Genomic DNA, 25495 nt, shown 5'->3' with positions numbered 1-25495 from the left:
ATTTTTTCAACCAAGAGATTTTATTGGGGGGCTACCCAAAGGGGAAGAAAAGGAGAGGCCGAGAGAGGGGAGGAGGAGGTCAGAGGAAGAGCATGTGAGCAGAGAGAGGAGAGAAAGAAGAGGAAGAGGGCAGAGAGACTTCTATGCTTTTTTCTAAAAGATTTATGGTTTGACATTTTATTTTTAAGTCTGATCCATTTCAAGTCTGGCTTTACATGTAATATGTCATTTGGGTTGAGGGTGGGTTTTGGCTCTGAGTGTCCAGTGGCTCTGTCACCTTGTGTTGCCACGGTCAGCTTCCTCCATAGACTGGCTCGGCACCTTGTCAAGTCAGCTGGCCTCTCCACAGTGTCTTATTTCTGGTCCTCTGTTCTGTCCTATTGATCTGTGTGTGTCCTTCCAGGACTACAGTGACTTGATGATGGTGGCAGATTGTTGGAAATACCTTAGTATATTAAAAAGGAAAAAGATAAAGCCAAGTAAGATATTTAAATTTTGTATTATAACGTGATTATAAGGTCACAGGTGGTTGCAGAAATAAAACAGGGATTTTTTTAATCAGCTTTTTCGTTGTGACCAAAAGACCTGATAGGAACAACACAGAGGAAAAAAGGCTTATTTTGACTCACAGTCTCAGGGGTCTTCATCTACAGAGGTTGAGTCCGCAGCTCTGGGCCTGAGGCAGAAGGTCATGGCGGAAGGGCGTGGTGAGGGAAGACAGCTCAGGACATGGCAACAGAGTGGAGATAGACCGCCACTTATCAGGGACAAAATGTGTACTCCAAAGGCTCAGCCCAGTGACCCCCCTCCTGCCGCCACACCCTGAGGGTATGGCCCAGTTGATCCATATCCATAATCTTCATCATCTAATTGTTTCAGCTCTGCAGATTGTTGCATTGCCTCACGCATGAGCTGTTGGGGGACACTCATACCTAAACTGTAACAGGAGTCTTGTGTCCCCATCATACAGTTTTCACCACTTTCCTTCTTGTATAATAGAATGTTGCAAAGACACTGGCTCAGTACAACTAGCCAGACCCCAGGCCTCGCTGGGATCTCACCAGTATTTATATTTGTGTGTGTGTGTGTGTGTGTGTGTGTGTGTGTGTGTGTTTCTGTGACATTTCATCAAAGTGAAAAATATATTTTATTATTAAGTCCAATGTACCAACATATTACCATCTTAACATGTATTTTACGTTCTCTAAGTTTTCAAAACCTGTTGGTGCTTTAGCCCCCCGTCTGTCACCACCTGTACCATTATTGACTGACATTTGTCTTTTGAAAATGAACTCCCTTAACATTCTTGTGCAGAAGAGAGTGGATTACAGAGTGGAGGGGTGGAGCTCTAGGGGTCCCAGCACAGATGACAGATACTTAGAGAGAAGAAAATGTCGGTGACCCTGATCCGATCATAGGTGTAGACACAGACATTGAATTGTCACACCATACCCATCACTGTACACGAATGCTACATGTCCAGTAATAGTGACTTCTTAAGAAGGGCAGTCACAGTGTTGAGAACATAGTGATGACCCAGTAGTACCAGGCTGGCCTGATGGAGGAATCGGAGGAGCGTTAAGAGAGGAGACTTCCTGTGGTCCGTATCATGAGGACCCACCCAGTGGACTGACCAGAGTCACCTCAGTCACTTAGTCACCTCCGTCACCTAGTGTGAGCTCCACTCAGAGGAACTGGGACTCTGGGGTGCTGGGCCTGTGCTCAGGGCTTAGGAACCAGAGGGGCACTAGGTAAGCTCTTAAGGTGTATCAGGGTGGCCATGGTCACTGATGTGACAGAAGCCAACTCTAGGGCTGAAAGAGCCCAGAGGTGGCACCTAAGCCAGGCAGGAGAGAGTGGCAGGTGGAAGGTGACCCCTGGGGGAGCCCGTGGAACCCTAGAATTGCTTTCTAGGCAAGAGGATGAGGAGGGGCTTTCAGGAAGAGGGGACAACAGAGCAAAGGCCTGGAAGGGGCCAACATGCCGGGGGGCGGTGGTGTGAGCTGCTAGAACATGAAGGGCTAGGGGTAGGGGCCAGTGCGGAAGCTGGGGCTGGAGAGGAAATGAGGATGGAGGCTGCTGAGTGGTGCACAGAGAGGAGGGACCAGCTGGACAGGAAGGGACCTGAGAGGAGGGTTCTAGGTCATGAGTGGGGAGGAGCTTGGCCTGGGGTGGAGCTGGAACTGGGAGGTGGGTGGGTCTGGAGAAGTCCTAGGGAGGGAGGTAGAAGCCTAGGGCCTCGGGCTAGGAGGGCTGGAGCCCCTGTCTGAGTGGCCACAGGGAACAGCCCCTGCACCTGTCCCCTGCACACCCTGTGCAGGCGGGCTGTCTGCTGCAACATGCCCAGATGTCTGGTAGACTCAGAACCCTGGTCACCTGGGCTGTGTAACCCAGGACAATGGGAGTCCCCCTACCTGCTGACATCCCACAGGGAATGGCTTGAAATCTGTGCCCCTTCCATCAGGCACTGGCTATAGGGAAGGGAAGTGAGTTGGTTTTTCTCATCTTTGTATCCCGGCTCCTAGGCCCATGTTGGACAGGCAGGAGGCTCTCAGCAAACTACAGAGTGAGTGGGTAGATGGGTGGGTGGGGGTTAGAATCCTGCTCATCTTGTATTCCACATGCCTAACTAGGTGCCTGGTGCACAGTAGGTACTTTCAAATTAAATGAATGAGTAAGCAAAGGGATGCGGAAGCAGAGAAGCATGGTGGTAAAATAAGGAAAGAAACAATCTTCTCCCTCTGTTACCTCCAGAGCTGGAGACTGTCCAGCACACAGTGGGGCAGGAAGAAGGAAGGGGAGGAAGGAGCCTCGCTCACTGGTGTATTCTCAGGTCTGGCCAGTGCCAGGCATCTCCTAGTAGGTGCTCAGTTAATGGAAGCTCCCTGCAGGACCTTTGGGCTGAGTCTGCCCTGGGCCCAGTTCCTGCACCCTGGCTCACTTTGATCCACCCCGGCAGGTGGATGAGCAGATCCATGCCTGCTACGCACAGACCATGTCAGAGTGGCTGGGATGCGAGGCCATCGTGCGGCAAAGGGAGCGGGAGTCCCATGCAGCCGCCCTGGCCAAATGCTCTTCGGGGGCCAGCCTGGACAGCCACCTGCACCGGATGATGCACAGGGACTCCACCATCAGCAATGAGGTGAAGGACAGCTGGCCGGGGGTGCCAGAGGGGATGGGAGGGGAGGCTGGATCTCTCCATCAGATGATTTTGAGAGAGGGGCAAGGGTGGCATATCCTAGGCCTTGGGACAGTTGACCGCCTCACCCTTAACTGCTCTTTATTTTTTTGAGGGGGTGACTTTGGAACCATACCTGAGTTCAAATTCCAGTGTCAGCCCTGGGGTGTCCTGCATGACCTTTCCTCCTGGCCTTCATTTCTGTATCTAAACAGAATAATCAGTCATACAGAGGTCTGTGTACAGCTCCAGCAGGACAGTGCAGGTTTGGGCTGGGTCTGGGCTCAGTGACAGGGCGCTTGCCTGGCATGTGTGAGGCACTGGGTTTGACTCTCAGCAGTGCATATAAATAAACGAATAAAATAAAGGTCCAGGGGCTGGGGTTGTGGCTCAGTGGTAGAGCGCTTGCCTCGCACATGTGCAGCCTTGGGTTCCATCCTCAGCACCACATAAAAACAAATAAATAAATAAAAGTATTGTGTCCAACTACAACTAAGCAATAAATATTTTTAAAAAATTAAAAAATAAAGGTCCATCAACATCTAAAAAAAACAAAGGCATGCATATCAAATGACTCGCACAGTGCCTGACTTCTGTCTTCCATGTATTCAGCAAATGCTTATCAAGTACCTACTGTGTGCCAGGTACTGTCAGGAATGTCCCAGTAGCCAAGGCGGACATGTCACCCTTACATAACCACCAGCTGAACAGGTCAAAGCAGGAAAAAAGTGCTTCCTCACCAGTGATGTGTCCTTCCTGTGGCCACAGAGCTGGCCTAACAACCAGCCACCCAAACCCAGTGACTTCAGCCACCAGCATGGGCCTCGTTAGCTTTGCTCACTAGTCCACAGGTCAGCCCAGCAGCTCAGCTCTGAGCATGCCTGGGTGGGGCTCTCTGTGAGGCCAGCTGCCAGTGACTGTTCACCTGAAGGTGTTGATCTAGGTTGGGCCGTGTCACCTGTGTGAGGGACTCGGCCCTGCTCCATGTGCCTCGCCCTCCAGCAAGCTAGCCTGGCATGCTGTCCCGGGAACGCAGATGCTGAGGGACAGAAGCAAGTTCCACAGAGCAGTTGGGGGTGGGTGCTCTCGTGACAGAGGAGGAGGGGTGGGGATGTGGAGGCCCAAGTCATCTCTGAGGCGACTCTGGGGAGCAGGGATGCCACCTCCTTCGTCTTACAGCTGGGAAGCTGATGTCTCCAGGGGTGACGTCTCCTAACCAGGGACAGCGAGGGACCAGGCCTCCTGGCTCTGGCCCAGCAGTCCCCCTGAGCCTCACCCGCTCTTCTGACGCCCCTTTCCTCTCAGTCTTCCCAGAGCTGCAGTTCCGGCCGCCAGAACCTCCGCCTACAGAGCGACTCCAGCAGCAGCACACAGGTGACCTTCCAGAGGCCCTGCCCCCTCCCGCCCACACCCCACCATGTCCCCCAGGGTAGCGGGCATTGGATGGCCACCATCTTTGGTTTGTGTTTTAGCATTTTTATGTGTGTGTGTGCGTGCATTTTTGTTTTATTAGTCATCCATGACGGTAAATGTACTCTGACATATCATACATACATGGAGTATAGAACACTGAATCCCACCTTTCTCGATATTTTATTCTCACTCTTCTGGTCATACAGAATGTAGAGTAACCCTGGTCGTGTGATCATATGTGCATGTAGGATAGTAATGTCCGACTCATGCCACCGTCTTCCCCACTCCCCTCCCCTCCCTTCATTCCCCTGGGTCTAATACAACGGACTTCTCTTCTTCCCTACTGTGTTTTAGCTTTTTATTCTAGCATTCAAAATGCACCTTTTAGCGACACAACTAATACAGTTGTCCCTTGGTATCCAGGGGACTTGTTCGAGGAGCCCCCATGGATACCAAACTCCAGGGATGCGCAGATCCTATGTAAAATGGTGCAGTATTTGCAGAGCCTTCTGTATACTCAGGATGACTTAGAGTCCCCAACACAATGTAAATGCTATTGAAATACTAGCTATATTGAATTTTTTAGGAATAATGACTAGGAATTATTCACATACAAAGAATTATACACACATCCAGCACAGATGCGGTCTTTTTTTTTTTTTCCAAATATTTTCAATATGCAGCTGGTTGAATCTGTGGATGTGGAATCTGGGGATAATGGGAGACCGACTCCATGTGAATCCATTCTCCCAGCAGAACATTAAAACACTGCAGAGAAAGCCAAACTTGCTTCTGTCTTCCCTCATCCCCCTGCCTGCCTTGAAAATAACCATCAGCAGCCCACTGTGCTCTTCACAACTGAAATATGCAGATAACATGTAGCAGCATTTGGTAGTTTTTAAAATTTTCTACCTAAATGTGATTGTATATATTCCTTGTTGACTTTCCGGTAAACTAGATGAAAACACTTACTTCCATCTCTCTCAATATTAAAGAAAAAGCAAGTTGCAAAGAAAGGTACAGAGGATGACAACTTTTGTGTAGAAGGGGAAATGTGGATACATGTATGCAATCACATTCATTTTCAAATACAGTGGAAAGAGAAACCAGAACTACCCAAAGTGCTTACCCAGGAGAGGGGAGTGGGGTGGGGGGGAGCTGTGAGTCCCTGAGGTTGGTTTTCTCATTTTGACTTTGGAGTCAAAAAGTTCTAATTTTGACTCTGGGGTTAGATAAACTTTTATACACTGAATGAAAAAGAAATTTTAAAAAAACTAAGCAACATACATAATTAACCATAAATCAAGTCAGTAGAGAGAAGAAATACTGCAAATGACTTTGGAATGTAGTCTGTGGTCTTTTACTGTCTGTCCTTAGGCCATTAGGACACAAAGAATCACCAATACGTCTTTAAAATGAATTCCACAGATAATTTCATGTGATATGTTTTTTAGCCTGTTCCTGACATTCACTAATTGTTTAGTTTTTTAAAAAGCTCATGGTGAGCCAGGCACAATGGCACACGCCTATTTATATCTCACCATCTCCAGAGGCTGAGGCAGGAGGATTGCAAGTTCAAAACCTGCCTCAGCAACTAAGAGAGGCCCTATGCAACTCAGCGAGACCCTGTCTCTAAAGAAAATATATAAAAAATAGCTGGGGACATGGCTCAGTAGTTAAGCACCCCTGAGTTCAATTCCCAGTACAAGAAAAAAAGAATTCATGGTGAAAGTCTATATGATGCATTACAGTTCCCTGGTAGCCCTCTTCAGAGGGCTGTAATGCTTTCTTGTTATTTCTGAGTTATTCATGCATATATAAGCACGTATCACTTACTTGTTACAAATGGAGCATAAAATACACTTTTCCCGCTGTATAGTATTCCAGTGCATTCAAATTCCATCCTGATACCAATCCCCAGTTGTTGAGTATCAGGTTGCTGTTTGACAGTGTCACCATGGATACCCAGCTGTCCTGTTCACCTCTGTCCCTGTTCACCTTCTGCTCAGGTGTTTGAGTCCGTCGATGAGGCAGAGCAGGTGGAAGGAGAAGGCCGACTGGAGGAGAAACAGCCCAAGGTCCCCAACGGGAACCTAGAAAACGGCCCGTGCTCCCCAGACTCTGGCCATCCATCTTCCCACAACTTCTCCTCCGGCCTCTCAGAGCACTCGGAGCCCAGCCTCAGCACCGAAGACAGCGTCCTGGACGCCCAGCGGAGCGCGCCCCCGGCCCTTCCACCTGGGGACAACAGCGTGGACGACGGGCAGAGCAGTGAGGCCACCACCTCAAGGGACGAGGCCCCTCGCGAGGAGCTGGCAGTGCAGGACCGACTGGAGAGCGACAGCCTGGCCAACGGGAGCCTAGACGAGTTCATGTCCATCGCTGGCAGCATGGACGTGGCCCTGCCCGAGAAGGACGGTGTGACAGGGGAGGGCTGGCGGGGCTGCGAGGCCGAGAAGCGCAGCCAGGCGGACAGTGAGGACAACCTCTCGGAGGAGCCCGAGATGGAGAGCCTCTTCCCCGCCCTGGCTTCCCTGGTGGTGACCACTTCGGCCAACAATGAGGCGTCCCCGGTGTCGTCCAGCGGCGTCACCTACTCAGTAAGTCACCTGACTCTCCTCCATCCCGCTGCAGGGGTGGGGCAGAGAGACCCAACCTTAGAGCTGCAGCTGCTTGGTTTCCTTTCCTCGTCACCGTTACCAGGATTCACTGCACACACCCGGGTTGGGAGAGAGGAGTGTCCCTAATCTAAAAACCCACCAGACTCCAAAGTGCCCAAGCTCAGTGGCCAGCACCTGTTATCCCAGCTCCTCGGGAGGCTGAGGCAGGAGGATCCCTGAGCCCACAAGCAGGAGGCCAGCCTGGGGAGAAGAGCGAGACCCTCTCTTCAAAAACAAAACAGAATCTATTCAGCAGAGGACTCCATACCCCAAATCCAATTACCAACTTAATCCACCAAACAGAAAACTCCACATCTGACCTCGTGGGATGGGCTGCAGTCAGAAGGCACAAAGTTATTCAAAATACTGTAGAAAATTACCTTCGGGACAGGGGGAGAGGTGCATATGAAGCATAAATGGATTCATGTGTAGACACAGGTCCTGTCCCACCATATCTCATCAGGTATAGATATAGACATAGATACAGATGTGTCCCCAAAGCCTAAGCATCCCCAAACACCCCTGGTCCAGAGATTTCAGCCAAGGGATGCCCCACCATGGGGGACTGGGGGACACAGGCTTCACAGTGAGCACTCCCAGGCTCAGACCCCAGCTTTAGCAAATCACTTCAGTGCTCCTGCGCCTAGGTCTCCCTATCTGCCTGGCACCTTCTTGAGTTATTTTCAGTTCATACTCTGAAGTCCTGGGTGTGTGGCACACAGTGAGCACCCGATCTCCAGCAGCTCCACAGTCACCTTCATGCTTTTGACTAAGGTCTGATATCCTTTAAATGTGCCAATAAGTCCAGGCCAGAAGGCATCATCTGAAAGGAAGATGTTCCAAGCCACCCCTAGTGTACACATTTCTTTAAAAGATTTTTTTTTCCTATTAAAGATGTGCAAGCCCATAATTTAAAGGGTCAAACATCTGGACGAAGCTAACTATGAAAACCAGATGTTGGGCTGGGCTCAGTGGTGCACCTGTAGTTCCAGTTGCTCGGGAGGCTGAGGCAGGAGGATCACTCCAGCCCATGAGTTGGAGGCCAGCCTGAGCAACATAGGAAGATCCTGCCTCTTAAAAAAGGAAAGAAAAGAAAAAAAAGAAAGGAAGAAAAAGAACAGAACCATGAGCTCACCCCTCCTCCCCATCAGCCCTCCCCAGGGCAACCATCTTACTTATTGTGCCCTGATGTCTGATTCCACCCCATAGCTCAAACACACTTGTATTATTGCTGTTTGATCTTTTTTTTTTCCAGTTTTAGACGTTATCAGTGACCCCCATTATGGAAGTAGATTTTTGGCTCCCACGTCCTTCTCCATCCAGACCTGTCACTTCACAAGGGACACTGGCCACACCCATCTTTCCAGCACAGCTACGTAATGATCTTGGTTAAATGGTCACTCAGGTTCACAGGATCCTAGGTGTCTCCTCTGGGCCATGAAGTCAGCTGTGTTGACTTTTTTTGCAGAAGAAAAAAAAATGTCCTGGATGTGTCTTCATTTGTTTGCTTTCTTTCCTTAGTTTCTTGAATATTTATCACCAATTCACTGCCCCAAATCCTTGCCGGGTTTCTGGGTCCCTCCAACATTTAGACTTGGCAGGCTTTCTGTGTGCTCTGTGTATCTGGAGAGTTCAGCCTGTACCTGAGGCAGGTGTGTCCCGACCTTCCTCCCGCCCCCTCTCCAGGTCCCTTCCATCTCACTCCAGCCTCTGTCCCCCAGTTTCCCTTCTTCTAACTTGACACCCTTGTTTGGGTGGGGCTCATGCCTCAGTGAGCTCTGTCCCCCATTTGGCTTTTCTTGCCTTCTTATGTGGCGGGCCCCTGGCCTGGGGTCTCCGTCTCCGTGCGAAGTGCCTTCCTGAGTAGATGGGCCTCCGTTCATCTGGAGTGAGACTCATGTGGCCCTCGGTCTTGAAGATATTTGTACTGAATATGAGACTCCAGATCGCAGTGATTTTTTTCTTAGTACAGATGGTCCTCAATTTAGAATGGTTTGATTTATGACTTTTGAAGCTGACAGTGGATTTTTTTCCTGGGCTAGTAGTATGTAGTATGATCTTTTCTCTTGATTGCTGGACAGCGGCAGTGACCACAGCTGGCAGTCAGCAGCACCATCATAAGGACAAAACACCCCCATACTGCAGAGCGCACTGTGCAGTGAAGCCCTGCAGTGCTCCTTATGACACAGGGGTCAGGCCTCAGCCCCATCCTAAGTCAGGACACCTCTGGGCTTTGAAGACATTGTTGCACTTTCTTCCAGTTGCCTTCACTACTGTTAGCAAGTCAGGGAGCTGACTGTCATCTCTGCAAAGACAACCTCCTTCTTGAATTTTTTCATATATGCTGTGACTGTTTGATTATTTTATAGAGTTGCTATTTCTTTGACCTCTTATTTCTGTAAATATATTAAACACTTATTTTATCCTCTGTCCCTGATGCTTCCAGTAACAGAGGCTCTTTTGGTTCTAATTCTGCCATCTTTGTTCATGCCAGCTGTTATTTGGGGTCCTCTTTCTCTGAGCATCTTGTGGTGTTTGGACATAAGCTTATATTTCATGGAGTGTTATCTGTTAAGGCCTAGGTGAAAGGTTGATTCCTTCCTTTGCCTCATCCCAGTCCCAGAGGCATAACAAATCTGAGATGACTTTAAATTCTCCAGTCTTTCAGACCACCTAGGCAGTGGGAATTGGGTTAGAAACCTGCATGAGTTATAAACTTGATTTGGGGCTTAATTATCCAGGGAGATAGCTTTTACACTGAATTTGGCATCTGTGTTCAAAGTGCAATCGAGCAGTTACGTTCAGGCCCCAGAAGGTGAGCAGGCAATTTCATAGGTTTCCCTTACTGAGGCTCTGGCTCTTTGGGGTGCTGTGTTGCTGCGGAAGGTCTCTTACTAGGACTCACCTTGGCAAGGGCTATAGATGGTTGAATCCAAGCTTGATTTCTCTGGTTTGGCAGCTACCCTCAAGGCAAAGCCAGTTTTAGTATTTTCTTGTTTTTCTGGGGTTTTTTGTTTGTTTGTTTTGTTTTGTTTTGTTATATATTGTTTTGGGGGATTTTTTGTTTGGTTGGTTTTTTTGTTTGTTTGGTTTGGGGGTTTTTTGTGGTTTTTGGGTTTTTTTTTTTTTTTTTAATACCAAGAATTGAACTCAGGGGCACTAGGCCACTGAGCCACATCCCCAGCCCTGTTTTGCATTTTATTTAAAGACAGGGTCTCACTGAGTTGCTTAGGGCCTTGCTAAATTGCTGAGGCTGGCTTTGAACTCATGATCCTCCTGCCTCAGCCTCCTGAGCTGCTGGGATGACAGGCGTGTCCTATTGGGCCCTGCTCTAGTTCGTTTTTGATCCTGAATATTCCTTCCTTTCTTGCTTATTATTGAGCCATTGCATCAGTCGATGACCACAGGATCTGGTCTAATATGGTACCAGACTTGGACCCGGGTTCAGTTCCTTCACCCTTCTGCAGTTTTCTACGGTGGGGGGCACTTCCAGCTACGATTATAACTCCAAGTCTTGTTTGTTTTGTCTTGTTTTGGTGGAAATTTTAGTTTAGATGGACACAATACCTTCATTTATTTATTTTTATGTGTTGCTGAGGAACCAACCAGGGCCTCACACCTGCTAGGCAAGCGCTCTAGCACTGGGCTACAACCCCAGCCCAAGTCTTGATTTTTTTTTTTTTTTTAGTAAAATGGGGATAATGATTTTGTGCATTTCGTGAGATTGTTTTATTTAAAAAGGAACAGAACATACAAACTCAAAGAGGCTTTCCCAGAAAGTGTGCAAATAAATAAATAAACCCCAGCTGGCCCTGCCAGGAGACCTTCTCTTCCCTGTCCACAGGAAAGGGTCAGGAGGAGGAACGGGGTTCTGCCCCCCAGTGGGGAGTTTGGGGATAATCTCTTTTCTTCTCCTGGGCACCCACAGCCGGAGCTGCTGGACCTGTACACCGTGAATCTGCACCGCATCGAGAAGGACGTGCAGAGGTGTGACCGCAACTACTGGTACTTCACACCCGCCAACTTGGAGAAGCTGCGCAACATCATGTGCAGGTGGTGTCCTGGGAGACCTGGGGGAGGGGCGTGGCAGGGGGACCCCGTGGGGCTGTGGTGAGCCCAGGCGGAACTTCGTTCAGCCTCTGAAGCTGGTCTATTTTTAACCCACACTGACAATTAAATAACAACAGTAATGATAAAAGAGAGTGATTATTGAGTGCTTACTGTATACCAGGCACTGTCCCAAGACCCCTACTATCCTCAGCTCATTTATTCCTTCAACAGCTCTAAGGAGTAATTATTATGCTCTGTGACAGGATGTGGAAACTCAGAGGGGGCCACCCGGTGCCCTCACTGGACCACAACTCAGGGGGACTCACAGCCACATCTCTATCTAAAATCTATCCTTTTCTTTCTTTTAAGCCAAGATCTAAGGCTACTTATTTCTGTTCATTAAAAATTATTATTGGCATCTCTTAAGAAGTAAAACTGGCCCAGGCATATTAAAAATCTGCAGCAATTAAGGATATCAGAAGGTCCTAAGATGCAAAGAGAAACTTCTTCATCTCTGCCTGTCAGTGACACTCCCACAGAAGTAATACCAGCTAGCCACGTGGCAAATATCTTCCATAGCCACATGGATGGTGTTTAATGATCATATAATCTTATGTCGTATTCTGTGCACTGCAATATGAGTGTGTATTACATGACATGATGTATTTTAAAGTTTCCAACTGAATGACAGATGTTATATGTAAATGAGAAAAGTGCTGGGGAGGAGGAAGAATAGACTGACTTTTTCTGGTTATGAGCTTAGGGAGAGGTCATGGGGAGTCTCACAGAGGTGGGGACTCTCCAGAGAGACTTGGAGAAAATTTTTTTGAAATGACTGAAGAAACCACTGGCCATGGAGTTTAAGGTCATATACCCTCAAGTGAGGCTTCCTGGGTCCAGAAACTGCCTCCGCCCCCCACCATTAGGTCTATGACTCTGGGGAAAGCACTTACCTGTGCATGCCTCAGTCTCCTCATCTGTGAAGAGTGGTAATGATGATATTTATTTTATATGATTATCTTATATGATTATCATAATTTGTATGATTATCTTGAAATACATAATCATATATCTTTTAAGATATATGATTATCTTAAAAGATGCGGTAAATGTGTATCAGCCTAAGTATATAGAAAATACTCAGAAAATACTAGCTGTTATTAATAAGAGGCTGATCAGAGTTTCCGAAAGCGGGACCCCCTAGGGCAAAGGTGCAGGGACGTAACTGTGTGGTTTGTCTGTGGGGAGGGAGACCTCCACGTGGCTGGGGAGGAAGAGGCACTGGAGGTGCTGCGTGGGGCTCTGAGATGAATTGGGAGGCGCTGAGTCCTGTACCCCAGTAAAGGAGTCTGGATGTCACCCCACCCAACAGCACCCTTGTGAAGGCTTCTGAGCATGCAGTGGCCCCCTTGAGCAGGACATTGGGAGGGCCATCCAGGTGGCTGTGCCCAGGTGTCTGGGGAGTGTGAGACAGGATGGGCATGCAGGTGTCGGGCTGAGGGCACCATCTAGAGGAGGGGTAACAGGAGGTGGCTGGTGGCGGTATCACTGGCCCCTGTTCTCTCATAGCTACATCTGGCAGCACATTGAGATCGGCTATGTCCAAGGCATGTGTGACCTTCTGGCTCCGCTGCTGGTCATCCTGGATGATGGTGAGTGGGTCCCCTCTGCTGTAGACTCGGGGGTCAGATCCTTCCCACTGCAGGGAAGGGAGTGACCCTCACTCAGTGGGTCCATGGAATGAGCAGGGCAGGGGCTCAGGATACCTGTCTGGGCACCACATCAGGGTCCCAGTGAACAGAGTCCTCCTGCACCAGGTGTCCAACACCGAAACCCAGCCAGGCCTTTGCTAGCTACCGACTGTACAGACGTGAGTGACGGCAGAGAAGAACCAGGCCCAGGTGGCTTAACTGTGAGCGCTACCAGATATTCAGGGAAGATTTAACACAACTTCTTCACAGACTCTTCCATAAAAAAAAAAAAAAAAAAAAAAAGGAAAGGAAATGAGCCAGGCCCAAGTTCAATGCCTAGTATCTGGAAGGGAGGAAGGAAGGAAGGAAGGAAGGAAGGAAGGAAGGAAGGAAGGAAGGAAGGAAGGAAGGAAGGCAGGCATCCCAACTCATCTGGGAGGCAGCCCTCGGATAAGTGCTGAGCTCCTTATCACCACCCTGTCGCCCACACCAGACACAGCCATCACAGGAAGGCTGCACCCCAATATCTTTCATGGATATGAATGCAGAAATCCTCCACAAAATACCAACAGGCTAACTCCAACAAGATATAATAAGTGAGGTGTTTCAATTTGTTTTGTTTTTATGATGCTGGGGTTTTGAGTCCAGGGCCTCACATACGATGGGAAAGTGCTCTAACACTAAACTACACCCCCAACCAGAAATAAAAAGGATTACAGTCCATGACCAAGTGGGATTTACCCCAGGGATGCCAAGGGGTTCAACATACAAAATAATAGGCACTATTCACTGCATCAATAAAATTGCAGGCAAAAAAAAGTTCATCTTAATAGACAAAGAAAAACATGATAAAACCAACACCTTTCATGATAAAAACACTCAATGAACTAGGAACAGAAGGGGACCTTGACATGACAAGCAATATCTATGGAAAACCCACCATCAACATCAAACTCAGTGGGAAAGACCGAGCACATTCCCTTGGATCTGGAACAAGATAAAGATGTCTGCTTTCTCCACTGTGGGTCCAGCACGGGCAGGTCAGGAAGGAAGAGAAACCACTGGAGAGGAAGCAGAACTGTGTTCCCAGTTGGCATGACTTTGCTGTAGAAAATCCTACAGAATAAAAAATATATTAGAACTAATAAATACATCGATTTTGCAGGATATGAGATCAATAAACCAAAGTCTATTGTGTTTCCATTCAGCCTCCGGAGCTGGTCTTATTTTAGCTGATGATTAAATCACAACAACAGGGATGATAACAGAGTAGAATTGGAACAAGCAATTCCAAAATGAAATAAGGAAAACAGTCCCATTTGCAATAGCATCTATGACACACACAGGACACTTAGGAGCACATATAACAGAAGGGCAAGGAGGGTGCCCTGAAAACTAGAAAACATTCTTGGAAGAAATGGAAGAAAACCTAAACTATAAAAAGACATCCATGTTCATGGGCTTGAAGACAGAACTGCTGAGGTGGCATTGGCTGCAACATCCCAACACCACGGAAGAAAGGGAGGGAGGGAGGGAGTCCCCACTCTTAGGCATGGACCTCACTCCTTCCCAAAGATCCAGGTTGAGAGGGGGTGGGGCTGGAAATGAGAGGAACATCACAGTGGTGCAACACAAGGACAGACATTCCCTCTGCAGAGTGACCAAGACCCACGTCATGTGTCATAGGTCGTGTTCACAGTGTGTATCCTGGACATGATTCAATTAAAATGCCCTTTATCTTTGGGATCTTCCTCCCAAAACCCATAACCTCATCTCATTGTGAGAAGAACATCAAATTCTCCTGCTCGTAATGGAGCATCCTATAAAAATAATACCCGACCAGGACTCTTCAGGACTGTCGAGGACATTAAAAACAAGAAAGCCTGAGAAACGCGGGAGCCCAGAGGAACCTAAGGAGCCAGGACAGCTGTGTGTGATGGGCCACACAGCATGAAGTCCTTCCACAGAGAAAGCACAATAGGTGACTGCTGAGGAAACCAGAATACGGACAGAATTTAGTTAATGATGTATCAGTATTAGTTCATTAGCTATAACAAATGAGCCATGCTCCCGTAAAGATATTAATAACAGAGGAAACTGGATGTGGACCATGTGAGAAAACTTTGCTGTCTTCTCAGTTTTTCTATAAATCTAAACTGTTGTAAAAATAAAGTCTTAAACAGGGTGTAGGGGTGCATGCCTATAATCCCAGTGGCTCAGGAGTCTGAGGCAGGTTTGAGGCCAGTCTCAGCAACTTAGTGAGACCCTAATCAACTTATCCAGAATCGTCTCAAAATAAAAAATAAAAATGGGCTGGGGATATGGCACAGTGTTAAGCACCCCTGTGTTGAATCCTTGGTTCCAATACATAAATAAATCAGAGTGTTTAAACAATGAATGAAATCCCACTGTCCTTGGGAAATTTTCCAGTCTAGCATAGCTCTCCTCAAAGTTATCAATTATTCAGCAAGGGAAAATAAAATCTACCATTTTTCAAATAAATTTGTGACTCACTGGATGGTATGAATCAGGTTTCTTTGCTACAAGACTTCTCAGAGCCTTTACTTTTTAAATATGTGTATGCATGGGTGTTCTAAGCAGCAGATAATCTGAGCAGCATTTTCCAAAGTAATTTAAAACTTTGCATGTTGTCTATAAAAGCCCTTCCGATACTCAGAGATGCTGCTTGAGGATAGTGGTTCTCAGACTTGGAATTGCCAGTGGAATTTCTTTTTTTTTTTTTAATTGTACTTGGACACCATACTTTTATTTTAATGTGGTGCTGAGGATTGAACCCAGGGCCTCGCACATGGTAGGCGAGAGCTCTACCGCTGAGCCACAGCCACAGCCCCTCAGTAGAATTTCAAAAAAGAAAAAAAAAAAGGTACCAACAAAACACTGTCAACTTTTTACTGGAACAAACAGAGGCCTTTTCAAAAGAGCCTCGGCCACACCATCATTTCCTAAACGAGGGTGCCAAGAGCTCCCGGGTGAGAAGCACACGATCCCCCTCAGGTTGGAGAGCTTCCCTTGGAACCCAATCCAGTGGGCCCTTCACGGTCCCATGTTCCCCCCCTGGCTGTGGACACTCTGACCCAGCCCTGGGCTTAGCACTTCCCCTGGGGAGCTGGGGGCCTTGTGCAGTGGTACCACTAACATTTGTCCCTCACTCACTGGCGCCCCAGAGGCCCTGGCCTTCAGCTGCTTCACAGAGCTCATGAAGAGGATGAACCAGAACTTTCCCCACGGAGGCGCCATGGACACGCACTTTGCCAACATGAGGTCGCTGATCCAGGTATGACCGGCATCTAGTCAGCTCTTTTGGGGACCAGTAGGTATCACTCCGTGACTTAGGATTGAGTAGCTTGGGGTCAAGGTGCATTTGAACCCTATTTCTGCTTCTCGCTGGCTAGAAAATCTAGGCTTTCTGGGCCTCAGTTTCCTCATCTGGAAAATAGGTAATTTTCCCATTTATATGATTCCCAATGAATTGTTACAGTTATGGAAATGAAATAAAATAATGCATTTATAGTACTGAGCACAGGGCCTGCAGGGTCCCTGACCAGCGGCAGCAGTGTCACCTAGTAACTTATTAGAAATACAGGTCAGTCTTACCTCCCTCTGCCCCCCTGACTCAGAGACACGGAGCTGAGCCTGACAATCTGTGTCATATGAACCCCTCAGTGACTCCGTGCAAGCTGAAGTGTGCAGGTGCTATGAAAAATGCCAGCCCTTCAGCACCCACCATCTGCTCCCAGAAGAATTGAGACATTCGCCCCTTTGAGTGGAAGGAATGGAAATGTATCAGCCTTAGCAAATGACAGGGAAATGTCACTACCTGGGCACCTGCAATGACATTGCAGCAGTGATCAAGTTAATCCTGAGTACTTTTTTGATCAAGCTAAAAAATGTCACCAAATATTTTAGGCATAAGAGAAATGATGATCTTATGAGTGTCCAAAGCATTAACCTTAGATTTCCAGCCCTCATGTGTCCCTGTGGATGGCGTGTCCTCATTCCTGTCCTCCTAGTGGAGTCCCCTTTCTAAGATGTGAAGCTTGTCATTAAAAGACATTCACAAAAATCCTCCTACCACGTATGCACTGCCGTGGGACTGTGCAGCCCACAGCCTAGTCTCAAGCTTCCCAGGGGCTCATGTAAGACGTAGGAATAGTCTTAACTGGCGTCTGTCCATCTGGCAGTGTGTCTGTGCGGGGGGGGGGGGGGGGGGGGGGACAGGTCTGCGGCTCTCCTCAAGGGTGCAGCTCACTGCCTCTTCCCTGAAGCCCAGCTTCCACTCTAGGAGTCACTCAGGCCCACGTCATTTGTAGCCCTTTTCCTGTAGGTGGACACTTAGTTTATTTCCATGTTGGTTTGTTTTGCTTTTGATTTGGGGAATTGGTGAGTTTGCTTTTGGCCTTTACAAATGGTGCTATTAAGAAATTCTGTGCATATCTCCTCCTGCATGCACGAGCTGTGCTGGGGCTTCATTGGACACGGCTAGATCATACTCCAAAGCCATCAGTTGTCCCAAGAAGGTCTTTTTTTCTTTCTTTCTTTCTTTCTTTCTTTCTTTCTTTCTTTCTTTCTTTTTTTTTTTTTTTTTGTTTGTGTTTGTGTTTTGTTTGGCAAACCCAAGACCTTGCTCCTGCTAGACAAGTGCTCTTAGCATGAGCTACACTCCCAGGCTTTTTTTGTTTTTTAAATATTGAGACAGGGTCTCACTAAGTTGCTGAGGCTGACCTTGAACTTGCCCTAGATCCTGCAACCTCCCTGGATCCTGAGCCTCCTGCACTGCCCCACCCAATAGTGAGATTCCTTGACCCACTTTACCCTTATCTGACCCGTCACACTTCTTCCTTTTCCCTAGTCTCCTGGGTGCACTTGCAGCAGTGTGTGGTGATGTCATCTGCGTTTTCTGAACAGTGCCATGGAAGATCCGTCCTTTTCCCCTTGGAGTCATTTGGGTCGCTCTCTGTGGATTCCCTGTCCTAGTGCTGCTCGCTTTATTTGGGTGCCTTCTGCACACTTAAGACTCCGGCTGTGCGTGCTGCCCTTCTCTTCCCGCAGACTCTTTCAGAGCTGCTGTTCCTCTGAGCACAGTGTCTGATGGCCGCAGATCTCTGCCCTCTGTTTTCTAACAGCCACGGTTTGTTGCTCCATTTATCTTTTGGTGGACGCCGGACTGGTTTCCATTGGCCGTTTTGAACAGTGCTGCTGTGCAGTCCATGGTCAGATTATTCCATGGACTGTTGAGGAGTCTCGTGGGAGTGCCTAGGGAGGACCTGCTGGATAGCGCGGCAGCTCTGTGTTTAACTTTTTGAGAAGCTGCCAAAATGTTCTCCACAGTAGCTGCCCCACTTCCCAGAGCAGTGGAGGGGGCTCCAGCTTCTCCTGATCCTCGCCAGCACTTGTTATTATCTGTCACTGATTGAGCCGTCCCAGGGGTGTGAGGTGGCGTCTCCTGCAGTTTTCATTTGGCTAAAGATGCCAAGCGTGCTGTGTGTGCTCATGGCCACTTGGAAGTCTCTGGAGAAACGTCTACTCATAGTCTTTGTCCACTTAAACCCCACCTGGTTGCTGAGGGCTGTCTGGTGTGTGGTGTGGGCTTGTGCCGTCCTTGACCCAGCGGTCCCCTCTTGTTCCAACCTTGCTCTGGAGCTGATACCACCACTTTTTCTTCCTCTAACAGATCCTGGATTCGGAGCTTTTTGAGCTGATGCATCAGAACGGGGACTACACCCATTTCTACTTCTGTTACCGCTGGTTCCTGCTGGACTTCAAACGAGGTACCCGCTTCAAACCAGGGCCTTGTCCCAGGCTCTCTGAGCAGGACCTCAGAGGAGGCGCTAGGGCAGAGGCGAGGCTGAGTGGGTGCTGGGCCAAGGCAGCAAAGGGATCAGCATGTTGGTCACTTGCACTAACAGCTTCTGCCACTTCTTTTTGCCTGACCTTGCAAACACACTGCATGGGGACTGTGACAGTCCTGCTTCACAGATGGGAAAACTGAAGCTGAGGAAGATTTAATCCAGAACAAGGAAGAGCAGAGCCAGCCATCTGAGCCCACTCTCTCTACCCCCAGGACCACCTCCTCTTCCACTCAGTGCTGCTTAGCAAAGACTCTCAAACCCACGGAGTAGAGGGTGCTTTGTGCATGTGTCATACATGACTTAGAAGTGACGTCACTTCTAGATGCACGGCTGTTATACACATTGGGGTGATATGATAATAAGAATGACTCACATTTGGAGGGGTTTACTAAGTGCCACCCACTTGGGTGTCTTATCTCTTTTACTCTCACCAGTATCAGCCCCCCTACAGATGGGGCGAGAGGCAGGGAGAGAAGCAGCCACCCTGAGGCCCCAGAGCTGGACTGACAGCCAGTTAATGGGAAGCCTTGCTCCTTTTGGTCTCCAGACCATTAATAAGTAGAACTTATCTCAGAAATGCAGATTATTTACATATGAAAAGCACTCAGTGTAACACATGGTATCCATAGAGTAAGGGGAAAAAAGAACATGATCACTTAATACATGACATAGAAAAAGCATTTGGCAGTGAAACAAAAAAGCTTTTGACAAAATCTAATCCTTCAGGACAAACCAACCAACCAGGAGTAGAGGGACTTCCACCAGAAAAATGGGAAGCCACAGTGACCCAGCTGCCATCATGTGATGGTGAAGGCCACATCCCCCTGCAATGAGGAGCAGGACGTGGGTGTCCGCTCTGGTCTTGTCCACCCTGCACTCCCGGAACTGCTGGCCACAGCAGCTAGGCAAGCTGGGGCCGGGCTGCAGCTCCGTGGTAGGGCGCTTGCCTTGCGTGAGCAGGACCCTGGGTTCGATCCCCAGCACCACCTAAAAAATAAAATAACAGTGTTGTGTCCTACAACTAAAAAAAAAAAAATTTAAAACAGCAGTTAGACAAGAGGAAGAAAGAGCCTCCACACTGGAAAGGAAGAAGTAAAAATTCTTCTGTTTGCAGAAAACACAATTGTGTACAAAAAAAAGGATTTAGAAAACCCCAAGGAATCCACCCACACAGCTATTGGAACTAAAGATAAGCTCAGCAAGGTGGCAGGATACACATCTACGTGCAAAAATCAGTGGTATTTTTATACACTAGCAACAAAAAAATTTAAACTCAGAACAGACAGATTAATAAAGCATCAGAAAGAATAAAATACTTAGGAATAAAATTTTATGGATTTTTTTTTGTTTGTTTTGTTGTTTATTTTTTGTTGGTTTTGGTTTGTTTTGTTTTTTGCTACTGTGGATTGAACCCAGGGTCTTAGCCACTGAGCCACATACCCAGCCCTTTTTAATTTTGACACAAGGTCTCGGTAAGTGGCTTAGGGCCTCCGTTAAGTTGCTGAGGCTGGCCTCAAACTTGCCGTCCTCCTGCCTCAGCCTCCCGAGCCACTGGGATTATGATGTGCATCTACACATGCAGTTAAGCCTTGCTCTTACCTACCCCTATCTTCCACCTCTTCACTAACCTCAGGCAACAGCAGCCAGCCCTGCCCTGTGCAGGCTGATGGGTAGCGGAGGGTGGGCCCTGGCAGAAGCCAGGGAGGGCACAGGTCCATGCCAATCAAACCTGCACGTGCTCGGTTCCTCCACTTGAGCTGGAAGAAACGCAGGAAGCTGTTCTACTGATGGGGGAAACTGAGGCTTCCCAGGGTCAAATGACAGGGTTCCGGGCTCCATGTCCTGCCTCACAGCCAGGACACAGGCCCAAGCCCGGCTGGCCCCGCATCCTCAGCAGGGAGGGCAGCCCTGTGAGCGCACTGCTGACCTGCCATGCGCATGCGTGTTGGTGTCCCTGCAGAACTCGTCTACGATGACGTCTTCGCCGTCTGGGAGACCATCTGGGCAGCCAAGCACGTCTCCTCCGCCCACTACGTCCTGTTCATCGCGCTGGCTCTGGTGGAAGTCTACCGCGACATCATCCTGGAGAACAACATGGACTTCACGGACATCATCAAGTTCTTCAATGGTACCCTGTGGCGGGGTCACGTCGGGGGTGGGGTCATCCAGAGGGAGGGGCCGAGGGAGTTGTGCACATGTTGTTACTAGTTCCATCTCATTTTTCTATTAACAGTTCAAAAAGCTCTCACGTATAACCCTTTGTTACCACTACAGAGTACACCCCAGTGACTGTCCTCTAACTTACTGGACCATTCCTTGTTCTTGGGTGTCCATTCCTTGTTCTTGGGTGTCTTATTTTCCATTTGAAGATGTGATAGAGAAAGAAAAGCAATTCGTATCTTGGTGTCCAGGCTCCCAGGCCCCTCGGCTCAGGGCCACCCAGGGTCTCTGCCCAGCATCTCCATGACATTGTCATCACAGCATCTCAGGCCAAAAGTTCCATTTAGTAAACAGCTTGGGCTAAGTCACTTAATGAGTTTCCATGTCTTAATAACACAGTAGCCATTGCGGGGGGGGGGGGGGGGGGGGAATGCATGTAAATTGAAAGAAATCTTTTCTATTTCATTCTTTAAGTCAGTTCCAGGGCTGTGTGCGCCTGTTGGACCCACCGTGGCCTCACCAGCCTCCACTCCAGCTACGACTCCACCCCCTTATTTCCCGTTTCTCACACAGTACTTGCTTTGTATCACAGCATTGTATCACAGCAGCTTCGAACAACCCCGCAAGTGGACAGGCGATGTGTGTGTCTGGGGCTGACTATCCCACAGTGCAGTTCACTGTGCAGTCCCGGGGTACCTCGGCCCCCGGTTTGGGAACTGCAGTCTTAGTGCTTTTCTCTTTGCCCCATAAATGGTTCCTCCATGGCAAATGTCCACTCTATTTAGAGGTTTGAAGATCTGACCTCAGGAAAAAAACATTTTTCTTCTTTTTTTCTCCCTCCCTCCCCACCATGCCCCTCCCACTGTTGCTTTCTTCATCTCCATGTCATCCGAAGCACCAATCTCGTGCTCTTTTCTTGAAGGTTCCCCGTCGTCTCTCTGTAGGACCGGGGTGGACAGACGAACACTTTTCCCAGCACAGGCTGTGGACCAACACTGCCTCGTTTTGTCTCCATGGCAACCTGGAGCGATGGCCCTGTGACCTCCCCAGATGAGGGAACTGAGGCAGGCGGTGCAGGCCCTGCCCAGGGTCTCTGCCCGCAGGGTCTGTGTGACGGGGCTGTCCCTGAGGGGGCAGGAAGCAGCTCCTGAGCACGCCTTCTGCTCTTTCAGAAATGGCCGAGCGACACAACACCCGGCAGGTGCTGCAGCTGGCCCGGGACCTCGTGTACAAGGTGCAGACCCTGATTGAGAACAAGTAGGGGGGCGCCACCCGCACCCGTCTCCCGCCCTCCTTTCCTCCCCCGAGCCCGGCCTGGGCGCCCGCCCTGGAGTCTGCTCATGAACGTGGCTCCTGTGCCCAGAGAAAGGGCCCTGCTTTGGCCGTGGGCAGGTGGGTCCAGGTCAGTCCAGCCTTACGTTTTCCTGTTTGACCAAAGATTGACCAAGCCCAAGGCCTCCGACGCGGGTCTGGCTGCAGATGGACGGAGGAGGCCTCTTCCCTCTGCCCTGTCTGTCCCCCAACCCTTCCTCATCTGTCCAGAAGAGGTCTGGAGAGGTCTCTGGGGCTCCCACTGTGCCCTCAAAGCGGCCTTTGGAGACATCCAAGAACATGCTGGAAGGCTGGTCTTGGGGGGCCCCTCCCGCAGCGCTGTCTTGGAGGTCCGCGGGTTCCTGGTGGCGGGCTGCCCCACACATCTAGGATGCTGAGCGGCCTCCTCGGCTTCCACCCAGATGCCAGGAGCTCTGTCCCCACCTCATGCTTGTTGTGATAATCCCAAATGTCCAGAACATCCCTGGATGTCCCCTGCAGGGCAGAATTGTCCCCATTTGAGATGTCTCCGCTGCCTCCCTGTTTTGCCAAGCCATCCTCTGTCCTGAGGCCTCCCTCAAGAAAAAGGGCGCACGGGGTCCTCCCCAGGCTCCCCTGGACTCTGGGGCTGCTCTGCTGCATTAGCTTGTTTTCCCTCCTCGACATGACGCCAGGAGACACTTCTTTTCTTCTTTTCAAGAAAAGCATCTTCCTGCAAGTAGCTGGAGTCTGAGGACTTCTGTGGGCGCCAGGTCCAGGCTCTGCAGGGCCCTGTGCACCTCAAGGCCGGGCTCGGCCCCCTCCCAGTGCCTCTTCCTGGGGGAGACCTCACTGGGCCTGGTGCGCAGAGGCCTGCAGGGAGAGCCTCGTTCAGGGGGCCGACCTTTCCCTAAGTGCTTTGTTCACTCAGGACAAAGGAGGGAAATGAGAGGGATTGGCCAGGGCAGAGCTGGCTTCTGCTGTCCTTGGGGAGCACCTGGGCCATGGCTGGGTCCAGGAAGAGTCCCCTGAGCACCTGCCCATCAGGGGCACAGTCTACAGACGACGAGCTTCAGCACCTGCCCCTGCCCTCGGGCAGAGCACCTGGCCAGCTCTCCCATCAAAGAACAGACCTGGACAGGCCAGAGAGCAGGAGGCTGGGCGGAAGCTCCTCCCGCTAGACCTGCTGCCTCTAGGGTCACCAAGGGCCAGCTGCAGCTTGGGATGGGAGGAAGTGGGGAAGCGGATTTAAGATCTGAGAGGCTGCAACCAGGCGGGGAGAGTCTCTCCTGCCTCCCTTCCTCCTGCTGCATCTGTCCTCCGCCCTCCCCCGAGGGGACAGGATGGACAGAGGCCTGGCTGCTGCCTGAGGAGAGTCCCATGGAAGTCACCTTCGCCCCACCCTGCTAGGGGAGGGGACATTCTGGTCCCCAGCTTCCCAAGACAGAGGGGCCTGTGGGACAGAAGTGTTCTCTGCCACTCAGCAGTTCTCTAGGGGGATGGTACTGAGCACAGCCCAGGCCCCAGGCCTCCCGAGTCCTATTTATTTTTGTATCAGAAAGTCTCAAAGTACAGCACAAGATCTCTCCTCTGCCTCCCCTGTGGCGTGCCGAGTGTCTGTGGTTGTGGTTTGGAGTGACTTTATATTTACACAGTTTACCTGCTCTCATTCAGACTTCGTTGGCTGTGTGTGTCTGTGTCCGTGTGTCCTGGAGCTGAACGTGAGAGACTCTGTCTGCGAGCTGCCCTCTTTCCCTTTCCCCAGTGTTGGCCACATGTCTTGTAAATGTTTACTGAAGAATTGTGTCTATATGTGGAGAGAAAATATATATGAGCAGAGAAACATAAGTCTGCATTATGTTTTCTTTTGTTTGGAGAACTTTTTTTTTAATCTGATGGTTTCCATACTGTGCCCTTGCACCCTGCACACATGGGGAGCTGCTGGGTTTTCTCTGGAAAGGTCGATTCAGGTGAAGCACTTCTCGCCTTGTGTATCAGCTAGCAGTCCCCCCAGCAGTGCTGCGTAACAATACCTGAAACGTGGTGGTTCTGGGTAGCCTTTTATGTAGCTCTGGGTCTGTGGGTCCAACTAGGGAGGCCTTCTGATCTTGGCTGGACTTCTTCATGCGTCTGTGGTCAGCTGATGGCCAGAGAATCAAACACTGCTGACAGTTGGCTGGCTGGTGGCTCGGGCAGGGGGAGCTGAGCCACACGTCCTCCTCTAGCAGGGCAGCTAGGCTCTTCCGCAGGCCCTGATGGCAGGTTCCCAGAGGGCAAGCGGAAGGCCACCCCTGAGCTTCGCTGGCACAAAGTCATTTGTGCCACATTCTGGGCAGAGTTCAGATGCGAAGGTGGGGACGCAGACTCGGCTTCTCATGGGCGGCTTTGAAAAGCGACATTGGAAAGGAGCGTGGGCACCGGCAGGGACATGCCGTCAGCTCTCAGGGGGCCACTTCTGCAGATTCAGCCAACCTCGGACAGGAAGTTAAACATTGGCAAAAGGAAACCCAACCCTGGTCTGCTCTGAGCACATCAGGACCTTCCCAGTCCCCATTCCCTGAGCAGCCCGACACAGCACCCGTTCCCACAGCGTGAGGAGGGCGCACCCTGTGTTGTAAACCCGGTCTCAGGACTGAGGTGACATGTACTGTCACACGCAAGCTACCTGCCCATGCTGCCCACTTTACATGGAGACTTGAGCAGCCTGGGATTTGGGTGCCCACAGGGTCCTGGAATCAGTCGCCCTTGGGTACCGAGGCCCACATGGGTGAGCCATTAGACACAGGCCCTGTCCCCAAGTCACCACCTCGGTGTCCCCGCTGCTGAGTGGTTCCTCGCCCACCTCCAGCGACCCCACAGACCCTGACCCTGCCTTGCCCGGCATCCCTGATGCCCTCTCCTTGCAGCCGCCCTGCAGGCCCTGGTGTGTCTCCCTCACCACGGGCCTCGAGACCTGGGCTTGATGTCACTTGCAGAAACAAAGCCTGACTCCTCCAAGGAGCACAGCAACACTCGGGGGGGTCAGTGCAGAATGCGAGACTCGCGAAAAAGCCGACAGAGCGGAGGAGTCTGGAGAAGCCCCGGTCCTAGGGTGCACCCCGGCCACGTCCTTGGAGATTTCCAGGAGTAGCAGATATGAAGCCACCTGGCAGTGGGTGGCACTGGCCAGCTCAGCCGGGGCTG

The 25495-nt window shown here is 49.9% G+C and overlaps 1 protein-coding gene and 1 non-coding gene across 2 annotated transcripts in view; one reads left to right on the top strand and one right to left on the bottom strand.

Annotated features, from left to right (window-relative positions):
• Sgsm1 (small G protein signaling modulator 1) overlaps nt 1–24077 on the top strand; it is a 70914-nt gene extending 46837 nt beyond the window's left edge. Inside the window, exons 17-25 of the mRNA XM_026408529.2 lie at nt 2960–3142; nt 4484–4552; nt 6601–7191; nt 11180–11304; nt 12871–12953; nt 16178–16287; nt 18685–18781; nt 20823–20990; nt 22195–24077. Of these exons, the coding sequence (XP_026264314.2) occupies nt 2960–3142; nt 4484–4552; nt 6601–7191; nt 11180–11304; nt 12871–12953; nt 16178–16287; nt 18685–18781; nt 20823–20990; nt 22195–22283 (1515 nt within the window). The 3' untranslated portion in view covers nt 22284–24077. The remainder of the gene's footprint in view (nt 1–2959; nt 3143–4483; nt 4553–6600; nt 7192–11179; nt 11305–12870; nt 12954–16177; nt 16288–18684; nt 18782–20822; nt 20991–22194) is intronic.
• Trnag-acc (transfer RNA glycine (anticodon ACC)) lies at nt 15767–15839 on the bottom strand. Its single transcript has one exon. It is a non-coding gene; the product is annotated as a tRNA-Gly (tRNA).
• Nucleotides 24078–25495: the final 1418 nt, after the last annotated feature.

This window comes from Urocitellus parryii, chromosome 3 (genome assembly GCF_045843805.1).
Source record: "Urocitellus parryii isolate mUroPar1 chromosome 3, mUroPar1.hap1, whole genome shotgun sequence".
Classification (NCBI taxonomy): Eukaryota; Metazoa; Chordata; class Mammalia; order Rodentia; family Sciuridae; genus Urocitellus; species Urocitellus parryii.
This window is presented reverse-complemented; position numbering and strand designations above follow the sequence as displayed.